This window comes from Delphinus delphis, chromosome 8 (genome assembly GCF_949987515.2).
Source record: "Delphinus delphis chromosome 8, mDelDel1.2, whole genome shotgun sequence".
NCBI classification, from domain to species: Eukaryota; Metazoa; Chordata; class Mammalia; order Artiodactyla; family Delphinidae; genus Delphinus; species Delphinus delphis.
The window spans coordinates 104,633,582-104,659,366 of NC_082690.1; the positions used below are offsets into that span (position 1 = coordinate 104,633,582).

General features: G+C 61.2%; 4 protein-coding genes across 25 annotated transcripts in view; 3 read left to right on the top strand and 1 right to left on the bottom strand.

Annotated features, from left to right (window-relative positions):
* Positions 1 to 1,053, top strand: part of TOP6BL (TOP6B like initiator of meiotic double strand breaks) — a 92,090-nt gene extending 91,037 nt beyond the window's left edge. For 6 of the 10 annotated variants that reach the window (XM_060019340.1, XM_060019344.1, XM_060019345.1 and 3 more), the window contains one exon: positions 537 to 1,018. In XM_060019340.1, coding sequence (XP_059875323.1) covers positions 537 to 889 — 353 coding nt within the window. In that variant the 3' untranslated portion in view covers positions 890 to 1,018. Of the gene's footprint in view, positions 1 to 536 lie in introns of all 10 variants that reach the window. The other 4 variants (XM_060019343.1, XM_060019350.1, XM_060019351.1 and 1 more) reach the window with 2 other exon arrangements.
* RCE1 (Ras converting CAAX endopeptidase 1) lies at positions 964 to 14,309 on the top strand. Of its 10 annotated transcripts, none has more exons than XM_060019354.1 (8): positions 1,012 to 1,304; positions 1,458 to 1,560; positions 1,655 to 1,738; positions 1,989 to 2,067; positions 2,599 to 2,766; positions 2,919 to 2,964; positions 3,190 to 3,296; positions 3,597 to 4,359. In XM_060019354.1, the coding sequence occupies exons 1-8, from the start codon at positions 1,120 to 1,122 to the stop codon at positions 3,830 to 3,832; spliced, it is 1,008 nt and encodes a 335-aa protein (XP_059875337.1). In that variant the 5' UTR covers positions 1,012 to 1,119; the 3' UTR covers positions 3,833 to 4,359. The 10 variants fall into 10 exon arrangements, with proteins under 10 accessions (XP_059875345.1, XP_059875346.1, XP_059875337.1 ...); XM_060019358.1 differs by having other exon boundaries at positions 3,234 to 3,296; positions 3,597 to 4,358; XM_060019355.1 differs by having other exon boundaries at positions 2,893 to 2,964; positions 3,234 to 3,296; positions 3,597 to 4,334.
* The window catches only part of PC (pyruvate carboxylase), a 106,534-nt gene continuing 86,870 nt past the window's right edge, over positions 6,122 to 25,785 (bottom strand). For all 4 annotated transcript variants that reach the window (XM_060019338.1, XM_060019339.1, XM_060019336.1 and 1 more), the window contains 14 exons: positions 24,990 to 25,108; positions 22,570 to 22,732; positions 20,244 to 20,426; positions 10,920 to 11,064; positions 10,466 to 10,555; positions 10,154 to 10,375; positions 9,485 to 9,641; positions 8,666 to 8,906; positions 8,309 to 8,558; positions 7,839 to 8,083; positions 7,574 to 7,753; positions 7,247 to 7,495; positions 6,832 to 6,972; positions 6,122 to 6,752 (listed from right to left, as the gene is read on the bottom strand). In XM_060019338.1, coding sequence (XP_059875321.1) covers positions 6,504 to 6,752; positions 6,832 to 6,972; positions 7,247 to 7,495; positions 7,574 to 7,753; positions 7,839 to 8,083; positions 8,309 to 8,558; positions 8,666 to 8,906; positions 9,485 to 9,641; positions 10,154 to 10,375; positions 10,466 to 10,555; positions 10,920 to 11,064; positions 20,244 to 20,426; positions 22,570 to 22,732; positions 24,990 to 25,108 — 2,634 coding nt within the window. In that variant the 3' untranslated portion in view covers positions 6,122 to 6,503. The remainder of the gene's footprint in view (positions 6,753 to 6,831; positions 6,973 to 7,246; positions 7,496 to 7,573; positions 7,754 to 7,838; positions 8,084 to 8,308; positions 8,559 to 8,665; positions 8,907 to 9,484; positions 9,642 to 10,153; positions 10,376 to 10,465; positions 10,556 to 10,919; positions 11,065 to 20,243; positions 20,427 to 22,569; positions 22,733 to 24,989; positions 25,109 to 25,785) is intronic.
* LRFN4 (leucine rich repeat and fibronectin type III domain containing 4) lies at positions 14,667 to 17,943 on the top strand. Its single transcript, XM_060019352.1, has 3 exons — positions 14,667 to 14,786; positions 15,235 to 16,593; positions 17,117 to 17,943. The coding sequence occupies exons 2-3, from the start codon at positions 15,245 to 15,247 to the stop codon at positions 17,676 to 17,678; spliced, it is 1,911 nt and encodes a 636-aa protein (XP_059875335.1). The 5' UTR covers positions 14,667 to 14,786; positions 15,235 to 15,244; the 3' UTR covers positions 17,679 to 17,943.

Here is a 25,785-nt window from a genome sequence, read left to right on the forward strand (position 1 = left end):
CCTGGACTTTGTACACACTTCTGCATCGTTCCTAGCATCTGTGAGCTTCACCCAGGGAACAGCTCATTGATCTACATTCCTAGGACGTGCTCAGGAAGAACCTGTAGATCCAAACTTACTTTAAGTTTGCACTACCTAAGCAGCGTGCCCAACAAAGGGGGAGAGAGGTGAGGCCGGCTTTCTGGCAGGGGAATCACAGTTTGGCAGGGAGGGAGGAGCTGGATGGTGCAGACTCCACGAGGAATCTGTGTGAAGTGACCAAGTGGGCGCAAGCCCCAAGTGAGGGCTTGGTTCAATCCCAGATGCCTCTTCCCAGGCCCAGCTCAGTGGCTACAGAGAGACCCCGAAGCCATTGTGCAGCCTCAGCCTGACCCTGAAGACCCGGAGCTGCCGGGTTTTGATCCGGACAGGACCAGATGAAAGGGTCCTGAGGTGGGAGGGCTAAGAGAGCCGGACTCCAGCTCCTCCCTTTCTCCCAGGTTTCCCCCAAGGGTTGTCCTAGCACAGGACATGGGAGCGGGCTTGTTTTCTCCTAGGGACCAGCGGGCAAGTAGAAAACAAGAGTCTCAAAAGAGGCAGCCTCTGCCAAGGAGTGGAGGAGACGCGGGCTTTCCGCTCCCCTCGGGCCCTGAACCCGTCAGAGGCCGCCTTGGGCCGCGCGGAACCCACCGCGGCTCCCCTGACCCCTAGCAGAAACAGGACGGGCCCCAGGAGCGGCCTGGAGGTAACCGGGCTAAGGCCGCGCAGGGGAGGGAGCGGCGGGAGGGCGGGGACCCGGCCGCTGCCAAGGGGTCCTCACCCCGGGCCCCCTTTCCTCCCGCAGGACGCGCTGTGGCTGCAGGAAATCTCCAATCTGTCCGAGTGGCTAAGTCCCGGCTCTGCGTCCTGAATCGGGCCCCCTCCCGCCGCCTCCACGTCTGCCCCGCCGCTGCCGGGGCCGCATGTTGTCTGTAGTTCAATAAACCTACTCTGCGCGCGCAGTTTCTGCTTCAGTGTCGGGGAGGAGTCGGGGGCGGGGCTGGAGCCCGAGCCGCCGGGTGACGTCACCACGCTTCCGGCCGGAGCGGGCCTGGCAGCGGCGGGACCGCGTCACTGGGGCGCGCCGCGGGTCCGGGCGCGATGGCGGCGCTGGGCGGGGACGGGCTTCGCCTGCTGTCGGTGTCGCGGCCGGAGCGGCAGCCCGAGTCGGCGGCTCTGGGCGGTCCAGGCCCCGGTTTGTGCTGCTGGGTGTCCGTGTTCTCTTGTCTCAGCCTCGCCTGCTCCTATGTGGGCAGCCTCTACGTCTGGAAGAGCGAGCTGCCCAGGTGCGGGGGCTGCGCGCGCGCGGGCGCGCGCGCGCAGCCAAAACCCGCGCCTCCACGAGGCGGGGCTATGGGCGGAGCTTGGGCGAACAGAGGGTGGGGCCGCGCTGTCAGGAGGTGGTTGTGGTCCCCTTGAATTTACTGCCTCCTTCATAGGGACCATCCTGCCGTAATCAAGCGGCGCTTCACCAGTGTCCTGGTAGTGTCAAGTCTCTCGCCCCTCTGCGTGCTACTCTGGAGGGAACTTACAGGCATCCAGGTGCGAAGGAGGCGGGGCAGAGGGCAGCGGGCGAGAGGTCTCAGGGCTCATTGGGGGAGGAAGCAAGACTGATGCCCCCTTTCCTGTGGCTCAGCCAGGCACATCCCTGCTCACCCTGATGGGATTCAGGCTGGAGGGCATTTTTCCAGCAGCGCTGCTGCCCCTGCTGCTGACCATGGTGAGTGCTCTTGCTTTATTTTTCCTTCTCTGCTCTTTGTTATTAGCGTGACGCTTCTTTACGTGGCCTTTTATTCTAATCCTGATTGTATCCAGCTTTTGACTGATGGGAGACAAGAATTGTGAGATGGCTCAGGGCCCTCGGGTATGCATCTATGGAAGCTTGAAGTCTCATGAAGCCATGTCTGGGCAAGGGCAGTGGATTATGGTTTGAAACTTTCCTTTGATCGCTCCTGTTTTTCTGCCCCCAGATCCTTTTCCTGGGCCCACTGATGCAGCTCTCTATGGATTGCCCCTGTGACCTGGCAGATAGGTTGAAGGTTGTCCTAGGTGAGTCCTCAGGGCCAAGGAAAAAAGTAGGTACAGGCAGTCCAGGACAATGAGGTAAGGGGATCAGTGTGCTTATGGTGGGTCCTGGACATGAGACATGAGATGTTCTGTTTCCTCATCAGTAAAGCGGGAGCACATATCCGGTGGTCTCAAAAAGTTAGTTCCTGATGTCCAGTGAGGCCTGTAGGGACCCCAGGCAGTACTTGTCGTGGACAAGAAAGCATTGTCCGTTACTTCCCTTAACCTTTGGTTTCCCGAACTAGAGCTGGTTTTGGGCAAGTTTTGATGTTTCCAGAGTTTACAGTCAGGACACCTTGCCTCAGCTACTAATGCCTTCCCTTTCGGTCCCCTTGAGACGCTGTTTTATACTAGGTCCGATAAGAAAATTTGACCCTTTCCTGTTCTCACAAGTATTTATGCCTAAGCTGAGTTTGGCCAGGGGGAGGTTGTGGCAGAGGGGCCCTTGGGGCCTCTAGGGTCATTTTGTTCAATAGCTAGTCACTCATTGCTTGCCCTGAATCCCCTCCCTAGCCCCTCGCTCCTGGGCCCGCTGCCTCACAGACATGCGCTGGCTGCGGAACCAAGTGATCGCCCCCCTGACAGAGGAGCTGGTGTTCCGGGCCTGCATGCTGCCCATGTTAGCACCGTGCACAGGCCTGGGCCCTGCTGTGTTCACCTGCCCACTCTTCTTTGGAGTTGGTGAGTTTGTCCAGCCTGGTCCTACTGAAATGTTCCTGGCATGGGAACCAAGAATGGGGTTTGGGGCAAGGGCAGGGCCTATAGGGCAGGCTGGGAGGAATGTGATGTGGTTCTCATCTTCCTCAGCCCATTTTCACCACATTTTTGAGCAGCTTCGTTTCCGCCAGAGCAGTGTGGGGAGCATCTTCTTGTCTGCAGGTGAGTCCTAGAGAGCTTGCCTGGGGCAGTCCTGGGTTGGGTGTGTGAGGGTGTCCCTGATAAGTCACTCTGGAGGAAGAATGGGGAACAGAGGGCTGCAGTATTGGAGGGGCCGCTGACCATGGGAGTTGGGGTGTAGAGAACAGCCTAGGTACTGGGGCAGGCAGCCACTGCCCCCAGGGGAAGGGGTTGTCTCTGGCTGATGGGTGTGCAGTGCTGGGGCAGGAAGGGCATGCAGGTGTGGTCACTCGAGGCCTCCCCGTCTCCAGCGTTCCAGTTCTCCTACACAGCTGTCTTCGGTGCCTACACTGCTTTCCTCTTCATTCGCACAGGTTGGTCCTCAGTCTCTCGGGTCCCCTGGGGCTCAAGGGCCCACAGGAGTGGGTGGGAGAATGGGAATCTGTGTCTGTTCTAGGAGCGACAAGTTTCTTCTACCGCAGTCCTTGAGACAGGCTGAGCCTGGGCCCTCGGCCTGCTGTGGTTTGAGAGCTGGCAGGAAGCACAGGCTGTGGTGTGTGGGTGGATGGGTGGGGCAGTGATCTCCTGTTTCAGGGGATGAAGGGTCTTAGCCCTGGAAGGGCCCGGGGAGGTGGTGGGGCTGCTCCATGAGCTACTCTGTCTCCCCTCCCCAGGACACCTGATTGGGCCGGTTCTCTGCCACTCCTTCTGCAATTACATGGGCTTTCCTGCCGTATGTGCGGCCCTGGAGCATCCGCAGAGGCGGCTCCTGCTGGCAGGCTATGCCCTGGGTGTGGGATTCTTCCTGCTTCTGCTCCAGCCCCTCACGGACCCTAAGCTCTACGGCAGCCTTCCCCTTTGTGTGCTTTTGGAGCGGGCAGGGGACTCAGAGGCTCCCCTGTGTTCCTGACCCACGCTCCTGTACACACTCCTATGAACTCTCATGGGCTTCCCAGCCCCTCCCCATCAAGGGGTACTGCAGGGGAGGAGCTGGCTGGGGTCCCCGAGAACTCAGGAATTTTTGTAGGGGATTGAAGCCAGAGCTAGTTGAATCCCAGGGACCAAGAGAAAGGAGTAGATATCCAAAGGATGTGGCCCCTCCTGAAAGGGGGTTGAGGAGCAGCCAGGAGTGAGGGGACAAGGGGCGGGTCCCAGGAGCCGTGCACTCCCTTCCTCACTTTGGACTGTTGCTTCTCTGAGCTGCTCTGTCCCCCCTGCCTCTGAAAAGCTGCTCGGGGGTGGAATTTACAAAAACCCTCCCCCCACCTTCCCAGGGTTTTCTCATTGTCTTTTTGCATCAGGACTTTGTATTGGGATATTAAAGAGATTTAACTTGGGTAACATGGCCTTGGACCTTTGGGAATTAGTCTCTTTGGGGTCTTGGGAATATGCCCCTCACCTGGTCCTGGCTACCTTGAACACTAACCTCTAGGCAGGGAAGCCTGGTAGGCATAGTTCCCTGAAGTACCAGACAGGATGGGAGCCTGTGGTTGCCCTGGGTCTGCAGCTTTCTCCTTCCTGAGCAAGGCCCCAAGTCCTAGCACAGGTGGGCCTGGGACTAGGTACCAGGTGTGGGCCCAGCTCATCCTGGGACCTGTGCCTATCTACCAGGATCAGAGTAGAACCCAGGGCCTTGACCCCAGTGACGGAGCCTCCAGCCTCTGAGAGGGTGGGGGAGTCCACTATGGGCCTTCCACCAGGACCTCCCCGAAGTCTACCAGCCTCACATTACACAAGAGGAAATAAGTGTAAACTGGAAGTTCAGTCACCTGGGAGGCTTCTTTGGCTCTCTCCACCTCAGACCTCTGCCACCGTGCCAGTCGTTTGGTCTCTGGAGGAACCCAGAACAAAGGTCCAGCAAGCATAAGCAACCCTGCCAAGCAACACTGTAACTCAGGGTTCTTTCTAGAACTTGGTAGTGTTTTACCTGCTCTTCATCGTGTTTTTGGAATGGTTCTTATAGTCTCATTCCGCTGCCCCTAGGACACCCCCCCACTTTTTTTTAAACATTCTTAATGTTATCCCTTTAGGTCCCATTCCAGACTCAAGGAGATTGTCCCAAGTCCCCTTCCCTGAGGCTGGTTGTCGAAGGAAAGGAAACCGCTGTGCAGTCACTCCCCAGAGCTCCCGCAGGTTGGCTGTGGCTAAACTGGATCTAAAAGGGCATCGTGACAGTCACATACCTACCTCCCTGGAGAGCTTTCCTCTCCCCCAGCCTGTGTAGCAGCTGTCAGGGAAGCCAAGGAATTGAGTACAGGCTGGTTTTAGAGGGTACATTTGGGATCTGGGAGTCGAGAGAGGCGGCGGCCCAGGACCACACCAAAGGTTAGGTGTAGTACCCTGAGAGCACTAGGCTGGCAGGGTGCTGGGATGTACTTCCTGCCTGGTCCCCTGAGGGTCAGGGGATCTGGGCTCTGTCCCTCCTCTTCCTTATGCTCCTGCTCAGGAACTGCCCAGGATCCCCCTGCCTTTCTCTTTACTCACCATCCTTACCTCCCCTGTGCGGTGGGCAGCGGTGCAGTGACATGGGCAGGATTGCTGTCCCACCCCACAGGTGAGGGAACTGCAGGGAAGAATTGGGATTCTCCCGAGGGCTGATTTGGGGGTCAGGGGGTCAGGCAGGATTAGATCCTGGGACTCAGTCCAGTGCTTCTAACCTCCCACCAAAATCCACACCCAGAGGTTCCCACACCCAAGGGTCTCGTCTGCCTCTAGAAAGTGGTGTCTGTTTGCATCTAGTTCTGGATAGGGTGGTGGGTTGGTCCCAGCTTAGAAAATAAAGCAGTGTAGTTGAGAAGCAAGTCCACCAGCAGCCTGGGTTTGAACTCTCTCTGCCTCTTAACTAGCTGTCAGTCAGGTCCTGGACAAGTTATTTAACCTGCCTATGACTCCATTTCTGTGTCTATAAAATGGGTGAAAATGTTAACAGGTGTTGAGTTAATAGGTGTTAAGTGCTTGGAACAACCCCTTCCCCAGCCCAAGCTCTCAGTGACAACTAGATTATCCTATTTGGGGTGTGTATACAATAGGCACTTAGTAGTGACGTAAAACCAGGGCCACTGTTGTCATCCTCACTACCCTCCTAGGAGGAAGATACAACTGACTGCCCCCCTGCCCAGGGGGGAGTCCAAGAGGCAGCCCTGCCCCTCTGCCGTGTGGCACTAGGGTGGGGTGGGCTGCACAGGACCCAGAATGGAGGGAAGGGGAAAGCCAGTTTTATTGAGTGAAGTTCTCAGACCTGGGACTTAGGTTTCCCCTGCAGGAGGCAGGGCCCCTAAGTCTGCTTCCCTAGGTCCCAGGCCTGCCTGCACCCCCACCTGTAGTCTCCAGCAGGGGGGGACCCTTATTTGGCAAGGGATGAATATGTGAGCGACTGTCCACCGGCAGGAAAAGGACAGAGGGCAGGAGGAAAGGCATGGGCCACCACAGGCAGTGTCTCTCCTGCCACAAACAACTGAGGACAGGAGCTCCAGGGCCCGCCCTTCCTGCCCTCGGGCACTGGCTGGCCTGGGCCTGCCCTGGCAGCGCAGCACCTTGAAGGCTTGGGGTGGGGATGGCCAGGCTGCCAGTCTGGGGCAAGATCACTCAATCTCCAGGATGAGGTCGTCACCCTCCAGTGTCATGTCTGTAGTCACGTGGACCTTGCGGACAGTGCCCTCCACGGGCGAAGTCACTACAGTCTCCATCTTCATGGCACTGAGCACACACAGAGGCTGGCCCTTGGTCACCTTGTCCCCTGCTGCCACCTTGATGTCTATCACCTTCCCAGGCATGGGTGCCCCAATCTGGCCCTTCACATCCTTCAGGGCCTTGGGGTGGAAGTGCATCTCCTGCAGACAGGGGAGAGGACGTGAGACACCAGGCCCTGCCCATCCCCACCGCCTGGCTGGCCCTGTGGGGGGGCTGTACCTTCATGGCCTGAGTATCCTTGACCAGAATGGATCGCAGCTGTCCATTGAGCTCGAAGAAGACCTGCCTCTGGCCGGCCCGGTTCAGGTCACTTATGGCCAGGGCTTTGATGTGCAGCGTCTTGCCTCGCTCCAGCTCCACCTGCAGGGAGGGTGTGGAGGCTCAGAGCTGGGATGGGGGCAGGTGCGGGGAGGGCAACCCCCTGACCCAATCCCAGGCAAGTCCCCCCTCTCTGGGTCTCAGCTCCTCCCTTGTAAAGGCCTAGCTCCCCAGTCTCTTAAGGGTACTTTGTGAACCCATAGCTCACGAGGCCCAGTGACGGCCAAGCCAAAGCCTGGCACTCTAGATGTGCTGGGGTCCTTAGGGATAGCAGGAGTGCTGGGGTGGAGTGCAGATGGGTGCCAGAGCCACTGACCTCAAACTCCTCTGCAATTTTGGGTCCCTGCAGGAAGAGGCGGGTGTTGAGGCTGTCCAGGGGACCAAAGGTGGCAGTGAAGTCCTTGAAGTGGGCAAAGACGTCGGGGTACATGGCCGCTGAGAGTACATCCTCCGGGGTCACCTCCTCCCCATGCCGTTCTATCAGCCCCTTCTCCAGTGCCTGCAGATCCAGGGGAGGGAGGGAGGCTCCGGGCCGTCCCTCCACCCTTGGCAGGTCCTTTAGCACCTGGGGTGCAAAGCAGAGGGTCAGGCCTGATTCCTGGACTCCCCTCCGCCCCACCACATTGTGCTGGGCCTTCCTTACCTTGGAGCGAAGGGGCTCAGGGAACCCCCCGTGGGGGATGCCAATGTACCCCTGCAGGAACTCCACCACTGAGCGGGGGAAGGACAGCTCTTCTGCCTGAGCTTCGGCCTCTGCCCGGCTCAGCCCATTCTGCACCATAAACTGGGCCAGGTCCCCCACGATCTTGGAGGAGGGGGTTACCTGAGGAGAGGGGACCCCTGGGTTAGGGTGCCAGGCACCGTATAGAGGCCCAGAGGCGGGGGTAAGAGCACTGGGCCTGGCTCACCTTGATGAGGTCGCCCAGCATCTGGTTGGCCTCCACATAGGCCTTCTTGACCTCCTTGAACTTGGAGCCGAGCCCCATGCTATATGCTTGGAAGTGCAGGTTGGTGTACTGGCCCCCTGGGATCTCATTCTCATACACATCAGAGTTGCCAGACTTCATGGTGGCCGTGCAGTCAAAGGCCGCATACAGTCCCCGGGCCCCCTCCCAGTACTCACTGTAGTCAAACACACGGTCCAGGGGCACCCCTGCAGGGAGGCCAGAGGCGGAGAGGGCTTGGAAATGTGCTGAGCTTCCAGATGCTCCTCCCAGGACCCCAGGGCCAGGTCAGGCCACATCGCAGACGTGGCTGATGGAAGGCAAGACCAGGCCAGGCCGGAGCATCTGGATTCTAGGATATGCCCAGCTCTGCTGGGACTGGTGAGGGCTGCAGCTCTGAGAGGGGAATGGCCTTGGGCTGTGGCTGTTCCTACCTGTGTCCAGGGGAGTCCCTCGGGTACAGGCCACCAGGGCCCCCATGCTGGGCTGTGAAGTCATTCCAGACATGGAGTCAGCTGCCACGTCTACCACATCAGCGCCTGCGTGGGCACAGGCCAGCATGGCTGCCACGCCTGCCCCTGACGTGTCGTGGGTGTGGATGTGCAATGGGAGGTCAGGGAAGCGGTCTCGGAGGGAGGTGACCAGCATGGTGCAGGCCGTTGGCTTCAGCAGCCCTGCCATGTCCTAAGGGAAGAGGGGAGGAGAAAGAAAAACGGTGAGGAGGGGGCGTGACATGGGGGGGATGAGGGACATGGTGGGGAGACTCCTGGGGGTGGGCTGGGCCCAGGCACCTTGATGCACAGGATGTGGGTGCCAGCTCGCACCAGCTCTTCAGCCAGGCCCATGTAGTACTGCAGTGAATATTTGGTACGGCTGGGGTCGGCCACGTCACCCGTGTAGGAGATCGCGGCCTCCACCACACCACCAGCACTGCCCGCCGCCTCCATGCCCAGCAGCAGGTTGGGCAGGTAGTTGAGGGAGTCAAAGACCCGGAAGACATCCATGCCATTCTCCTTGGCTACCTCACAGAACCTGAGTGGGTAGGAGAGCTCAGGGGTTAGCGCCATCCCACTCCCTGCAGCACATCCTTTTCTGCCTCCTGGCCCACTTGCAGCCCCTGGGGAATAATATGTGACGGTTGGGTCTGGCAGGGGGCGTGGCACCCACAGAGCCAGGGGCACCACAGTATGTCCATAGTGTGGACAAGGCCTCTCCAGGGCAGCCTGGGCTGGGCAGGGTCGCCCCAGCAGCATCCGGCAAGGACCGGAGCTGTCCTGTGCTAGTCGCATGCAGTGCAGCTCAGTCTGCCCAAGTTCAAAGAATCTGCTGGGGATTCTGCTTTGCAAAGGAATGGCAGGCTGAGGGAAACAGTGTGGCCTGGGTTTCAGCCCCAGCTCTATACCACGTGGCCTGGGACAAGTCACCTGCCCTCCTGGGGCCTCCACTGGAAGCCCTCCCAGTTCTCTGACTGTAACTTGCAGCCCTTGCTGGGTACAGCTACCGAGAGACTTGGTTTCAAGCCCGCTGTGGGGAGCACAGGCCATTGCATTGTGGCCTGGCACCTGCTGGGCCACATCGTGCAGTGTCTGCCCACCCCACCCCAGGCTCACTTGAAAACCACATTGTCGGGGTAGTTGGTGTAGCCCACAGCATTGGCCCCCCGCAGCAGCATCTGGAACGGGATATTAGGGACGAGCTCCCGGAGCTCCTGCAGCCGCCGCCAAGGGCACTCGTACAGGAAGCGCATCGCAACATCAAATGTGGCTCCTGCACAGGGACCAAGAGGCCCAGGTCAACCCCGAAACGTCCTGGGGACCCCACCACGCCCTGCAGCTCTGCAGCCTGAGCCTCTGGCCCTACCACCAGGCCCTGCTCATCTTCAGCACCCCTCGCGTCCCAGCCACAATTCCTGCAGACTTTTTCCTTTGCTGATCTCTTGGGACAGCTCAGGTTTACTGTGTCCTCTCTGCATCCGCTTTCACAGCCCTCACCCCATACTCTCTGTGCTATAATTAACAGGCAGGCATCTCCTCCCTGACCCTGAGCTGCCTGGGTCTCAGCTCTGCGATCCCATGCCCAGCACCAGGACTGGCTAGAATGGGCACCAGTCACTATTTGCTAAACACATGAATGTCGTGCCTTGTTCCGTTCTCACTCGTTCCCTCAGTGTTAACATCTCTAGCTATTCCTAGAGAGCCCGAGTGGCCTGCCTGTACTGTGGATACCACATTCCTGCCATGCACTGTCCCACATCCCATCCCATCCCTCCTCCAGCCTACCTCCCCAGTTCTCTATGCTGAAGAGTTTGCTGAAGTTGTGGGCAACATAGGGGGAGATCTTTTTGAGATCGTGGGTTCGCACACGCGTGGCCAGCAGTGACTGGTGGGCGTCCCTGAAGGTCGTGTCCATCAGCAGCAGCCCCTGGTGGTTCCTCACCGCTCGAGCAAAGCCCTCGGGACCCTCCCGCAGCAGGATGTCTCTGAAACCAGCTGGGGGCAGGCCTAGGGCAGACTGGGGCGTTAGCACTCATCCTGCAGGGGGCAGCCTCCTCTTTGTCTCCCCTATGAGGTGGCAGAATGAATCTCACCTACCTATGGGCACCACAGGGACAATAGGGTCCGTGGGGCTGGGGCTGGCCTTGACGGGGATCGGGGTGGTTGGGCCGTTCACCATGACGTGTCCTGGGGAGAGAGTGGGCAGTGGGTCAGGGCAGGCTGGGCAGAGCCTGAGTTGAGGGCAGAGAGTTGCTGGGCTCGGGGATGGGGGGATTCCTCCAGGATCCCTGGTCTTCCAGCTGGCCCGTCCTCTCCAAAGCCAGGGCCTCCTGGGTCCAGGCAGTGGGGACCTAGTGACGGCCACATGGATGGGAAAGGGGGCCTCTAAGATCAGGAGCAAGGAAGGTGGGCGGGGTGGGAGGGTGAAGCAAAGGAAGAAGGTGCAGGACCAGACTGAGGACAGAGGCAGGGGCTGCTAGGAAGCTCTCTGGGCAGGGAGCCAGAAGCAAGGCATCTGGGAGGGGAGAGAAGGGCAGTCTCGGGGCCGGACCAAGGTAGTGCAGCAGCTTCTGGGCCCGGTTCTGTGCAGGCCGCAGCTGGAATAGCTCCGGGTTCTCATCGATGAACTGGGTGTCCACGGTGCCTGCCAGGAACTGCTGGTTGTTGAGCACGTTCTGCAGGAAGGGGATGTTGGTCTGCAGGACAGAGGCGGGTGGGAGGGTGTCACCGTGCAGCACAGACAGGGACAGGAGAGGCTAAAAGTGCCACTCTAGGCTAGCACAGCTGCCCAAGTTCCCCAGGGCACCATGCTGAGGCTGAAGCCTCCCTGCGGAGTGGCATTCCCCCATCTCCTCACCAGACCCACCCCCGTTCTGGCAGAGTCCCCTAAGCCGTGAGGGGCCTGAGCCCGTCCTGCCCTCCTTGCTTGCCGTGGAGCATGTGCTGAGCCCCACCTCCTCCTTCCTCAGGGATCTGGAAATAAGCACCTCCTCCCACCCCACAGCCTAGATGGATTCGGCCTTCCCCACAGCGGTGCGGCATAAAGCAGTCCCCTCTGGCCCTGCTAGCTGCACCTCTTCAAAGAGGCTCCCGCCTCCAGCACCCTCCCCGCCACACACAGCACACGGCCATGCCCTGATAGTCTCCCTACGGCCCCTCCTTCCAGTTAAGGGGCCACCTTCCCAGCCTTCTCCTGCTAACAGCTCCCACCGGGATGTTCTCTCCCTGGGCTTCCAAGACATCTGGCTCCCCTCCTTCTCCCTGGTCCCCACTGGGGGCTCCTCCCACCCCTGCAGGATGGAGTTCTCAGGGCTGTCACTGGGCCTCTTCCCACACAGCACACTCTCTCTGGGTGGCCTTGTCCTGGGCCTCCAGCTCCAGACCCAAAGTGGAAATGCCTCCTGGGCATCTGTCCTTGTGTGTCCCTCACACAAGCTCATCAGGTCCAAAATCAGCTTCTCTCACCCAGTCCTCTGCCTTCTGCTGGGTGTCTCACCATCTACCCAGTTACCAAAACCTCCACTAAAATCACCCTCACCCCCCCACTCCTGTGCCACTGGTCAAGCCAGACGACTCTACCACAGCCATCTCTAGACTCTGTGACCCCTGTCCTCAGGCCATGCCCTCTGCCGGGCTTCGTCATCATGGCCACCTCTAGCCACACCAATTTTGCCTTGTGCTCTCACACCTCCACACCTGCCTGGTAAGCTCTTTCTGGAAGTCTGAACTCGAAGACCACCTTTGTCCTCATCCCCCACCCTCATAGTGGAGCCGGATGCTCCCTTTCTAGGACTCCATGGGATCAGCTGTTGGAAAGTTCCTCCCTCAGCCTCATCATCTTTCGCTTGTCTGTATCCCTCACATGCCCGGGAGCATGGGTGCTGTCTGAGGGACCGGTGCCCACGTGCTTTGTGCACAAGGGCCCCCAGGTCTGCTCGTTAAACAGCTGGGTGACAGAATGACGCTAGGGCAGGGTAAAGTCCAACCTAGAGGCCACATGGGGGCCTGGGAGCCAGCGCTGAGAGATGCCCCATGACTGCAAGTGGAAGGGATTCCAGTGTACGTGTGCCTATGACCATATGGCTACAGCCTGGCTGTTACTTCAGAGAAGGCAGCTCCATGTGTCACCCATTCGTGATCTCTGGTGGCACCTTCAGTAGGGACTCCCGGCCCAGCATGAGCTGCTGGGCCCTGCTGCTACTGTGAGATCCTACCTGTTCCCCCAGGGCTCCTATCACCTGGAGGCCCGGAATGGGAAGGGTGCCTCCCCAGCCAGCATCCCACTGGTGGCCACTGCAGAGTGGGGCCCAGCCGACATTGCCTCGTGCCTGTCTGGTGTGACCAGTCTGCCTGTCTGCCCCTGAGACTAGTCAATGCTCCTCTTAAAGAGATGGGGACATTTCACCTGCGCCAAGGCATGGCATTTGAGATGAAGAAACCAGTTAAACCATCTGAAGAACCTAGAGCCACCTAGGGGTGGGAAGGATCCTAAGAGGCCTCCCCTGTCCCACCCTGCATGTCCCTTTTGTAGACCCCTCCCCCTTTGTGATTTTCGGAGCCTCTGTCATCCCATCTGTACTCCATGGGGATAGCAACCAGGCCCATCTGGTTCCTGATGTACCCCAACTCCCTGCACAGAGTGGAACACGATGGATGCCAGTAAACACGTACGTTTAGAGTGAATGAAAACATTTTTGATGGGGAGAAGAGGAACAAGGGGATATCTAATGCCACTGAGCAAGAGTTGACCTGGGCTAGGATCCAGTGCCTTCATTTTACAAATGCAACAGCCGAGGCCGGGGGAGTGGCAACGGTAAGAATGGCTTCCAGCGGCCAGGTGGCTCAGCCCCTCACAGGCTGCTTCATTTCTTCTCCTCTCAGCCCTATGAAGCACGTAAAATTAATATTCTTTGGCATAGATAAGAAAATTGTCTCAGTGGTTAAAAAACTTGTCCAAGGTTACCTGGTGTACCAGGCAGGATTAGAGTTCCGTCTGTTTCCCTGAGGTAAGGGAAAGGATCTGAGTAGCCTGAGGACCAGGAAATACTTGGGGGAGGTGGTGACTTGCCTTGTTTCCCATCTGGGCAGCCACGACGAAAGACCAGAGTGCCCGACCTGGTTCTCAGCCCTCAGCGCTCCCACCCAAGCCCCGGATCTCGGAGGTAGAAAGCAGGGAACTCACGCCTCCGCCCCCCCGCCCGCCACTAACACACACACCCCGGGAGCCCCTTCTCAGCTGATCCGTCTAAGCCGAGCTTGTCCCGGGCCACTCTTCCAGGGAAATGGCCCGGTAGGGGCAGAAGCTGGACGGAGGGGCCGCCGGCACAGCCAGGACCACTGACGCACAGCTTGAAACAGTGTGCCACCGCCGGCCAGCTGGGAACCGCGCCGCGCACACCAATTGGGTCGGAGGCGGAGACCGGTTGGCTCCGGAGCGCACCAGGCAGGGCGGGGAGCCCGGGAAAGAGGGAGGGGCCGGCAGCGGGGGCGGAGCACGGCGCCAGACCCAAGGCCGAGCCCTCTCGGCCCCACCCCGCGGGAGCCGTTCCTGGGGGGAGGGGGAGGCGACGCCCCAAACCCTCCCCTCCCCCCGCAAGGCCCGTGTCTGTTGGGGACCCTCCACGTGACTTGGCAATGCAGAACGGTTATGACCTTCAGCGTGTGTCTGTGAATGCAAGGGTCCCAGCAACAGTGCGGGTTTGCACCCGGCCCTGCCTGTGGGTGCGGGGACGTGTGGGTGTGTGGACATGCGTGGGTGTGTTCGGGAGGGTGCCCAGCGACATGTGACGAAGACTCTCTCGTCTCTGGGAGATGGTGAAGGGGCCCGCGGGCTGGCGCTTTGTCTGGCTGTCTGCAGAGTGACGGTTCGCGCAGCGGCAGCAGGCGCCAGTGCGGTGCAGGATGCAGGGGCGCCAGGGTGGCCGGGGGCGCGCGCGCCTGTGCCAGGGTGAGTGCACTGCGGCGGCGCCGGGGGGCTGCGCGGCGGGTCCGCGCCGGCCCGGGCCTCGGGCGTGACCAGGAGCCACCCGTGGGCTCTGCAGTGGCCGCGTATCCGGGTGACCTCGGGAGCCGGCCTGGGCCCCGGTGGATCCCCGCGAGCCCCTCCACGTCCGCTCTCCACGTGCGTGTCCACGGTGCGCGTGCTCGTTGGCTCGCACCCCCCTGCCTGTCACTGCTGCTACTGCCGCTACTGCCGCTGCTGCCGCCGCCGCCGCCGCCGCCGCCGCCGCGCCGCGGAAAAGGTGCCGGGAACCGAGTGAGCCGGGGCCGCGGGCCCGAGCGCCATGGGCCGGAAGGCGTGCGGAGGGCGGCTGGTCAGCCCCGGGCCTCACCCCCGCGGGAGAGCCGCCTGGAGTCGGCAGGGGCCGGCCGGGCCCACGGGGAGGCCGGCCCGCGCCCCCTGAGCTGCGGACACCAGGTGAGGGGGCCGCGGGGGACAGACTGGGGGTTGGCCAGGGAGGGGCAAGGGGCCACGGGAGGGGTTGGGGAGGGGTTGGGGAGGGGCACCTTAGCAGGCGGGGGAGGGGATGGCGCCGAAGGGATGCCGGAGATTCCAGGGGACACCGGGGAAAGGAAGTTCCGGGACCCTCCCTGCTCTCGTGGCCACCTCCGCTTCCTGCCTCAAGCCTCACCTTGTACCCAGAGCCCGGACTCCCCCTAACTGCTTGGGGAATGTGACCTTTACTCTGGGGGCCCTGGCCCTGCAGGCTCCAGCCCTCTCTCAGCCTTGGGGGACCCCTTGGGCCTCTGACCCTGACCCCACCGCCAGGCCAGGCTCTCGAAGCTGGCCCCTGAGACTGGGTCTTGGGGCAAGTGGGCACCTGTGCCAGACCCACCTGTGCCTGGGCTGTGACCCTTCCCTACAGGGCGCTCACCATGGCCCCGCCGCTCCTGCTGCTGCTGCTGGCCAGTGGAGCGGCCGCCTGCCCACTGCCCTGCGTCTGCCAGAACCTGTCCGAGTCGCTCAGCACCCTCTGTGCCCACCGAGGCCTGCTGTTCGTGCCACCCAACGTGGACCGGCGCACAGTGGAGCTGCGGCTGGCTGACAACTTCATCCAGGCCTTAGGGCCGCCAGACTTCCGCAACATGACGGGGCTGGTGGACCTGACGCTGTCCCGCAACGCCATCACCCGCATCGGGGCCCGCGCCTTCGGGGACCTGGAGAGCCTGCGCTCCCTGCACCTGGATGGCAACAGGCTGGTGGAGCTGGGCACTGGCAGCCTGCGGGGCCCCGTCAACCTGCAGCACCTCATTCTCAGCGGCAACCAGCTGGGCCGCATTGCACCGGGGGCCTTCGACGACTTCCTGGACAGCTTGGAGGACCTGGACCTGTCCTACAACAACCTGCGGCAGGTGCCCTGGGCCGGCATCGGCGCCATGCCTGCCCTACACACCCTCAACCTGGACCACAACCTCATCGACGCATTGCCCCCGGGCGCCTTTGCCCAACTCGGCCAGCTCTCCCGCCTCGACCTCACCTCCAACCGCTTGGCCACGCTGGCGCCCGACCCGCTCTTCTCCCGGGGGCGCAATGCCGAGGCCTCGCCTGCCCCGCTGGTGCTGAGCTTCAGTGGGAACCCCCTGCACTGCAACTGCGAACTGCTGTGGCTGCGGCGGCTCGCCCGGCCGGACGACCTGGAGACCTGCGCCTCCCCGCCCAGCCTGGCCGGGCGCTACTTCTGGGCGGTGCCTGAGGGCGAGTTCTCCTGTGAGCCGCCCCTCATTGCCCGCCACACGCAGCGCCTCTGGGTGCTGGAGGGCCAGCGGGCCACACTGCGGTGCCGGGCCCTCGGCGACCCTGCGCCCACCATGCACTGGGTCGGCCCTGACGACCGGCTAGTCGGCAACTCCTCCCGAGCCCGGGCTTTTCCCAACGGGACCCTGGAGATTGGGGTGACGGGTTCCGCGGACGCGGGGGGCTACACCTGCATTGCCACCAACCCTGCTGGCGAGGCCACAGCGCGGGTAGAACTACGAGTGCTGGCCTTACCCCACGGAGGGAACGGCAGTACCGAGGGGGCCCGCCCGGGGCCCTCGGACATCGCCGCCTCAGCCCGCACTGCTGCCGAGGGCGAGGGGACGCTGGAGTCTGAGCCAGCCGTGCAGGTGACGGAGGTGACCGCCACCTCGGGGCTAGTGAGCTGGGGGCCAGGGCGGCCGGCAGACCCCGTGTGGATGTTCCAAATCCAATACAACAGCAGCGAGGACGACACCCTTGTGTACCGGTGAGGAGGGGCTTCGCAGTCCGTGCCCCCAGCGCCACCCCCGCCGCCCTCCTCTGAACCCTGCCCCACCCTTCGGGCTTGGCTACCTCTCCTGCTCCTTCTGCCTCCTCGGGGGCTTCCACACACCCCTCCTCAGCTTCTGAGCTGCCTGGGCCGAGTGGGGGCTGCAGGGGGAGGGGAGGGGGAGGCCTCGGGTATTGGCGGCCGTCTGCATTTAAGCTCGTGGGCTTGGCCCGCACACGCGTGGTGTTTGTGCGTCTGGCGTGTGATTCTCTACCGCCTCGAGGCCAGCCCTGGGCCCGGGTGTCAACGTGCACACTTCTCTGGCCCCTGACAACCGGCTCCAGGGCCACACGTGCCTGTCTTGTTTTCTCTGCCTTCTTCAGTGAACACACAGGCCCGTGTGGTCCTGGGGAAGGGGGAGTTCAGAGCTGGGGCCTGGGGGCGTGTGGTGAGGCGGGTGGGGGTGGGCTGGGGCCTGGGCCCCCTTGCCTGCACTCTGACTGCCTGCCCTTGCCCACAGGATCGTCCCAGCCTCCAGCCACCACTTCCTGCTGAAACACCTGGTCCCGGGTGCCGACTATGACCTCTGTCTGCTGGCCCTGTCACCCGCCGCTGGGCCTTCCGACCTCACAGCCACTAGGCTGCTGGGCTGTGCCCACTTTTCCACGCTGCCAGCCATGCCCCTGTGCCACGCCCTGCAGGCCCACGTGCTGGGCGGGACCCTGACTGTGGCTGTCGGGGGGGTGCTGGTGGCTGCCTTACTGGTCTTCACTGTGGCCTTGCTGGTTCGGGGCCGGGGGGCCGGGAATGGCCGCCTCCCCCTCAAGCTCAGCCACGTCCAATCCCAGACCAACGGGGGCCCCAGCCCCACACCCAAGACGCACCCACCACGGAGCCCCCCGCCTCGCCCCCAGCGCAGCTGCTCCCTGGACCTGGGAGACACAGGCGGGTGCTACGGGTACGCCAGGCGCCTCGGAGGGGCCTGGGCCCGACGGAGCCACTCTGTGCACGGGGGGCTGCTCGGGGCCGGGTGCCGGGGCATGGGGGGCAGCGCCGAGCGGCTGGAAGAGAGTGTGGTGTGATGGCAAGGGAGCCAGCCCGGGGTGGGCGGCAGAGGGTGTGGGGTGGGCAGCCTCCTGGCCCAGTGGGTCAGTGCTGCCTGGGAGTCCCTCCTGGTTTTACCCTGGGTCCCTTGGGAAGGACAGGGGGCGCTCTCCTTGGTTCTGGCCTCCAGTCGGGCAAAATGGGACAGGTCCCTGTGACAGGTGCTCACGGCCTCCGAGGCGGGGGCTACAGCCACCAAGTGCAAGTCTTGTTTTTCTTTATAATAAAATTACTGGGGTCACCTCACCGCTAGTCTCTGGTCTTGCCCTGCTAGGTTTCCTGAAAAGAGAGGGGGGACTCCGGGCCAGTGGAGGCACAAACAAGATGGGGTCAGTGCTGGGGCTACCAGCCCCGTGGAGGCCCAGCCAGCCTGGGGTGCCCTCGGGTCCTGGGTCTGAGTGCAGGGAACGCCCCTTCCTGACAGCGCACGGGCAGGATGTCTCGCCCTCACCTGGCATGGGCGTTACAGTGCACTGGGTAGCAAAGGGAGCAGGTGGGAGGCGGTGCAGCCCTTCTGGGCAAAGGGACCTGGGCTGGTAACGTTCTTAGCAAGTCAGTAAGGAAGTCCCCATTGGCTCCTGTGGGTGACAACCTTATTCACCATTGGCCAGGGCACCTTCTGGATGTATAAAATGTCACTCCAAAGGGATTGGAAAGGGACTTGGAATCCCATTGCCCTGCTGTCAGTCTGGGACCCCCCAGAAGGTTCCTGTCAGGGATGCAGGCCCTGAGCAAGATCTTGGCTCTCAACTGCTCCACTGACGCCCCTCGTGGCTTTGCTCTTGCTGGACACCCAGGGGCAAACACCAAGGGGGACCACGCCCACACGGCCCCTGCTCTAGTCCCCACCTCAAGGAGCCACAGTCGCGGGGTGGCGTGCCCTGCCCTGCCTCCTCCAGGCCCAGGTCCCCACCAGCCTCTGGCCCAGACAGGCCTCCTCCAGCCTTCAAACAACCACTGCTCCTGGGCATCAGCTGGGAGGAGTCAGTGCTCCAAACACACTTCCGGGCACGTGTGGCGCAGCCCGTGTACCCAGTGCTTCGAGGACATGCAGGTGCCCGGGTCCCGCTGCGGAGGGTGGGCGTGGCACCCCAGGCCTGCTGTGCTGCACCTGTGCTGAGGGGTGTGTGGCCCTTTCTGCCTAAGGGGGCCCACTGTGGCTCTGATGGCAGCCCAGTGAGAGTTGGCGCGATAAGGTGCGTGCGTACACATGTGGCAGGCCGAGCTCACACACTTGTATGTGTGCATGGCATCGACACACACGTGTGTCTTCCCGCCCAGCCCCAGAACACATACCTGGATGTGGCCCAAGAGAGATCCTGGCTTAAATAAAATGAAACAAGGTCTTCAACAGAGAAGAGCAGGAGAGCGTGAGCCCTGCAAGGGGCCGCGGAGAGAGGGTGGAGAAGGCACAGGGGAAGGCGGGGGAGGGCAGGTGGCCTGCAGGGCTGCGGCGCAGGGTTGGCAGGGCCAGTGGCCTGGTCCAGGTGCACATTTGGGCAGGATGCTGGTGCCCCAGCGTGCTGTCAGCCTCCCACCTTCCTCGGCCCCTTCAAGGCCCCCGTGGCCCTGGTCTCCCTTCTCCACCTGCCAGCTCTAAGGCAGTGGGCGCTCAGGAGCCCTCCAGCCCATAGGACAGGTGGAGGGTCCTATGGCCCACGGGCACAAGCACGGGGGGACCAGCCGGGGTCACCAACAGGACAACACAGAGCAACAGAAGCAGGCAGGCGAGGGGTGGGGTGGCCGGGCCCCCTGCACACTGGCCACCCCCCACCGGAAGCAGCCCTGGGACACCGTGGTAGGAGACCAAGCCCCCGCAGCAAGAAGCGGGTGGAGCACACGTCACGACACGTCTCTGCCACGTGTGCAGGAAATGGCCCCCCGACCGGGAGCCCTGAGGCTCCTCACGGAAGTGCAGAGGCCCCATAACACGGACCCTGGGAGGTGGGCTGAGCCCCACAGGCTCCTCCCTCCCACGTGCTTTTTCAAAACGCTTCTGCACCCTCGGAGCACCTGCCAGACACTGTGGAGCATGTCAACAGGTGAGGGGAATGATGTGGGGCTGAGAGAGGACAGCGCTGCCCATGCGCCCCAGACCCAGCGCCGAGCCTGGACGCAGCAGGGCTGGAGCAGCCGAGGAGAGGGCGGTGCGGAGGGGCCGTCAGCCACCCAGCTCCCCGTGTACCGTGCGCAGGGCCGTCAGCCACCCAGCTCCCCGTGCGCAGTGGGCAGGGGATGGTGTCCTCAGCACGGGAGAGCATCCCCCGGGACTCTCAGGTGAGGAGGAGTAGGTCTGCCAGGCCGCCACCCTCCACAGGGGGCTGGGCAGCGTGATCTCCGAGGGGCAGAGCCCCGTCCTTCTGCCCCTCCTGCCTTGCAGAGTGTCTGACGGCAGCGTCTGCCCAGGGAGTGCCCGCAGCTACTCAAGCAGCGCTGGCCTCAGGGACAAGACAGTATGTGGCTGTGATTCCATCTCCAGCTATACACAACTGACAGGGCCTGACCGAGAGGCCAATGGGCAGCTCGGGCCTGCAGACTCTCACCTTCACGCCTCGGACTCTGAACTCGGCAAGGGCTCTGCTCATCTTCGTGGCGGCCGTGGGGTGGTCCTTGCCGTGGGCGATGACTTTGACCAGCAGGGAGTCGTAGTGGGGGGAGATGACGGCGCCTTGGAAGGCAGAGGCGTTGTCCAGGCGGATGCCCATTCCCTCCCCGCTCCGGAACACCTGCGGGGAGAGGCCAGCATGGGCCGGCAGGGTGCTGAGGGCCGTGCACAGGTGAACCCCAACTCTGGCTTGTCAAGTTCTTACTTTCTGCCAGCAAACCCAGGGGCACCCCACCGTGTGGAGGAAGGGCCACAGTCACCGCTCCCTCCTCCCCAAGAGGAGAAAGGGGGCAGGACAAGGGATGGGGAGGGCGTGCCCTGCCAGCCCCAGGGCTTGGCGCCTAGCACTCAGGGCTGATGCGGAGCCTGCAGGGCACGGAGGGACCAGGGCAAGCCGGCCAGATCCCACCGACCTGCCACCCCGCCCGCCTGACCAACCCTGTTGCTTTTCAGGTTCATTCATTAGTTCACTCATTCATTCCACAGCATGTGTGCCCGCCTCGTGCCAGGTAGTGGAGACAGAGCAGCTAAAACAGAGTCCCCTGCTCGCAGGGGGCTCCCAGCCTGCTGGGCGAAGGGGGCAGACAAACAAATGAGGAAACACACAGGCGGGTGACAAGGAGGCTGCAGGATGAGAGCAAGGCAAGCGGAGGCAGGCCAGGGGGCCAGGGGGCGTATAACATACGCAGTGACAGGGAAGGCCTCCGTGTCCCCCCACCTTCCCTTCCTTCCAAATGGGAGGAGCCAGTGAGCGGATGATTAATACTAGGAACAGGGAGCCAGGCCAGATGCAGGGAGACACACAGGAGCCCACGGGCCCAGGAAGGGAAGCAGAGAGGGAGGGTCAGAGAGGCGTCATGGGGATGCACGGGGGCTCCAAACGGTCGGATGCGGGGAGGGGGGCCACGGCACGGGGACAGGGGCTTGGGGCGTGAACCACTGTGGAGGGGGAGGGAGAGCCTGCACCCGGGGCAGGCGACCCATGTGCGGCACAGGTCAGGGAGACGGGGCAGGAGAGACAGCCGGGGGGGCTTGGGACACACGCTGCACCGTATTTCCGCGTCTAAGGGACACAGGCCCGTGTTCAATAAAAAGGAACTCAATAAAATATTTAAGGGTGACCACACAGCTGTGAGCAGGAACTGTCAGCTAAAAATATTCTGCGGTAAACTAGGCTCGGAGGAGCCAGGCCCCGGAGGTGGAGGTGCAGCAAGGCAGCGCTGTGTCTCCGAGCTGCCCCTTCCCGGCCGAGGGCAGGGAAGTCGGGGCCGCTCAGTGCACAGCACTCTGGCCTTGGGGCTGGCCCCCACCTATGGACTTGGACCCTTCCAGAAACGCAACTCCGGCGGCAGCTCTGCCTCAAGCCGAGCAGCTCTATGCGGCTTTCAGAATCCAGACAGCTCCCCTTCCCTCCCCGGCCACCCCACATCACTTGTCTCAGGAACTCAGGGTCTGCCTCAAAATCACCCTCGCCCTCCTGCCTGGACTCCTGCACGCATCCTGCTTCCTCAGAGGCTCGGGCCAGATGGGGAGCAGTAAACCAGCAGAGCCTGTGACAGCACTGCTGACGTGCAGGACTGGAGGTATCCTTAGCTGGTGGCATGAGACAGGACCAGGGAACAGGAGTCCCAGCAGGCCAGAGGGCGCCTGCCTGCAGCGGGCCCAGAGGCTGGGGTGGGAGGGGAGGGGAGGGAAGGGGAGAGAGGAGTGCCCAGGGGAGGGGCAGGGGAGCCCGCCCAGGCCCTCTCTCAGCCCCTGACAGGCAGAGCCTGCCTCTGGGTCTCCTCCCTGGCCCCCTCCATCTCCCCGACTCCCTCATTCATCCCTGATGGGTCCCTTGGCCCAGCCCGTCCCCTCCACTGAGACATAACGGGCCCCAATCCCTTGCTGCACCCAGGGTCTCCCTCAGACTGAAGGCAGGACAGAAGCCAGCAGCGCTGCTCGGTGGGCAGTGAAGCTTTGGGTTCTTGTGACACTTTGTTCCCAGGGACCGTGCACTTGGCACCCAGCTGGTCTGCTTCCTATTCCACGTGATCCCCCCCGCTGGCCTTTCCGGCCTGTGCACATGGCCGTCTCTCCCCGGGAGTGCTCTCCCCTTTAGTCCTGGACAGTGCCTGGCTCCCCCGTACTCTCAGCCAGCTTCCTGTCAGCTCAAGCCAGGGGCCTCCTTCACTGCCGGGCCCACAGGCTCCCTCGTGCCCCCTGGAGAAGCGTCTGCAAGCAGGCCGAGACTGGTGGCGGGCTCAGCGGGAAGGCGGCCCTACCTCAATGCGGCCGGTGTCCGGCTGGAAGCTGCGCGAGGGGTCCTCAGTGGTGACACGGCACTGGATGGCACAGCCGTTGATGCGGATGTTCTCTTGCCGCAGGCCCAAGTCAGGCAGGCTCCGGCCCTCGGCCACGTGGATCTGGGCGTGGACCAGGTCCACACTGCAGGATGGGGGAGAGGCAGAGGAGGGGGAGAGCGTGAGGCAGGGGATGGGCAGGGCAGCCCCGGCCCCGCCGCCCCTGCCGGCTGACCCTTCGGCAGCCTCCTCCCAACCAGACTGGGCTGGGAACCCGCAGAGTCTGAATGAGGAGAACGCGGCAGCCGGAGGGGTGGCTGAAATATTAGCATCTACCTGATCTTGCACCCCCTCGCAAACTACTCCTCCCCACGCTCTGCCCTACTCCTTCCCTGGGGTCTCTCTGTCCTCCTGCCTCCCCCAAACCCTCCCTTGGCCAAGCCTGGATCTGAAGGCTCAGACCCTCATTCTTATGAGTGGTATGTGCCACAGGGTGTGTGCTGGGTGGGGCTGGGGGCCAGTTTGCAAGACGACAGGGTTATAGTGAAGGCCAGGCTTGCTGAGATGGGGCCGCAGCTACTGGAGGGTCCACACCGGTGGGCGCCATCGCGGTCAGGATCCCACCCTCCCAGGACCTATGTTGCAGCTGGGCCCGTCCCCAAGAAAGACCCTTCAGAGAAGATCTCACAGTACAAAGCTCCCCAATGTGCCTGGTTTTCTAAGCACAGCCTCGCTGACTGCCATGCTCCTAAGGACAGCGACAAATCTAAGTGGAACGGCTGTTAAAAAAAACTCAAGGTTTTAAATTTATTGTCACCGAGGCTTATGCTAAGGACGGCCCGGGAACTACTGCCCTGGCGGATCTTCCTCAGCGTTTCGCATTTCCTGCTAAACCACTCCACAGCAGTGAGGATGACTACCATGCACCGCCGCGTCTATACCGCAGACCATGGCTGTGCTCTTTCCAAGCTTCACCTCCACGGTAATGCTCTGGGAGTCACTGTCATTCCCATCAGAGGAGGAGCCCGAGGGTCAGAGATGCTGCAGCCCACCCAAGCTCTACGCAGCTAGTGACTCGGGAGGAAGCTGCACCCCAGTCTGTGTCTGTCTGACATAAAACCTCTGCTCTCGAGCAAGCAAAGACTCCCGTCCTTAGCAGAACAGGCTCCGAACAGGCTCAAGATTGACGACAATTTTACAGCAACGCAATGGGGAAAGTCTCACGGGGCCAGAGGGCGAGGCCGGAGCACGTGCCTCAACTCAGCCTTCACCTCGAGCGAGCAAGGACCCTGAGGCCTTCCGTGCACCTGGCGGGCAAAGGCAGGCGCCCCAGCAGCATCCTCAGTCTCAGGTGGGGTCAGGGGTCGGGGAAGGAACTGTCCGAAAGGTTCCATGGTGAGATGGACTGACCCAAAGCTAGGGTGTAACACTTGAAAGGCTCAATGTATGTATTTTGAAACCATGAAAGGCCATATTAATTGTTTATAAAATGGGCAGGTTTTTTTGGAATGTCTCTACGCAATGCTTGTGGGAGAACAAATTGGAACAAGGGGTCTCGAAGGCTCTTTAGGTGAGATGTTGCTTATCCATTGCTCAGGTAATCCTACTGAAGGTGTCTGTCCTCAGAACTCTTCAGAGAGGTGGGCAAAGATGTAGGCCCAAAGATGTTAACTGACACACCCTTAATAACTACAAAAGCCAAACAACCTGATTGTCTAAAAATAGAGGAATATGTAGATAAGTTATAAAATACCCAGAAAATGGAATAGTGTGCAACCACTTAAAGTATTTGGAAAGAATGGGAATGCCTTAGACAAATATTAAATTTTAAATGTAGAATAAAAGTTCTATACAAAACATCTCAGTTGTGTCAAACTACTTATGCAGTAAATAAAGATGGAAAGAAACCAAAAGATTTAGTGTGGGCATAGGAGACACAGCACAGGGCTGGAGACGACCAGCTGTGTGACCTTGAGCAACTCTCTTAACCTCTCTGAGCCTCAGTTTCGTCATCTGAAAAATGGGGTTGATTGGCACCATCTTCCAGTGAGGTCATTATGTGCAGCACACATCACAGCCTGCCGGGAACCTCCTCAGCATCCCGTTTCTGAGGGGTGGGGTTCTGAGTCATTTTTATTTGCTCCTTTGTACTAATTCTTACAATAACCATGTAATGCTTTTATAATAATAATTTTCATAAAAAGTAAGTACCTGGATCCCTAAACATTCTCTACCAGTGGACATGAGCTGAGCTCCCGCTGCCCACTCCCTAGGAACCACCTGATGTGGATTTCGCACAAGATGGGGGAGACGCCCCTTCCCAGTACTGCTCCCCGCCGTTTGCAGCCACGGGCTGGTCACGGAGGCTGCCCCTGCGTCACTGGGCTGACCCCTGTGCTCACTCGGTGATCTCCTCGGTGACGGTGTGCTCCACCTGCAGGCGCGAGTTGACCTCAATGAAGTAGTGCTTGCCGTACTTGTCCACCAGGAATTCCACCGTGCCCGCGTTCTCGTAGCCCACCTGTGGGGTGGCCTCATCAGCAGGGGCGCAGTGGTGGGAGCCCGATGGGGATGCAGGCTCACCCACTGGGCTGGTTCCATAACAGAACAGACTGCGGCAAACCCTGCCCCAACCGATGGCAGGCAGCCCACCAGCCCTGCCCCCGGGAGGCGAGAGCCCAAAACCCACAATGGGCCCCAGCCTGGACATCTTACCCCAGGCCTCCGCAGACACCTCTGAGGGCTGCACACAGCTTGTCCGGGTGAGACATGAGCAGAAGCTCCTGTCTGGCCCAGACGGTGCCCTCTACCCAGCAGCTCCTCAGCTTTTGGGCACAGGCCCACCTGTGCACACCCTGGCCTCTCCTGGACCCTTCTTCTTCTTCGAGGGTCTTCAGAAAGTTCCCCTCTACTTTACTCCATCATCACTTCTGGCCACTACCCAAAGAGATGCCATTTGAGAGGAACCAACAGATAAGGCTCTAACTCAAAATACAAGCCTAATTCTAGCTTCACTTCTGGTCCTACCAAAACCATAAACTAGACTTCACTCAGCTCCCTCAAATCTGTTCTGGAAGGAGACACAGCATAAGCCAATAAATAAGACCAAACTCAAGGCAAGAATAGTCCTCTTATAAAGGAACCAAAATCTCAACTATAATCAGACCCTAATCAATGCTGCATGTTAGCCGTGGCTGG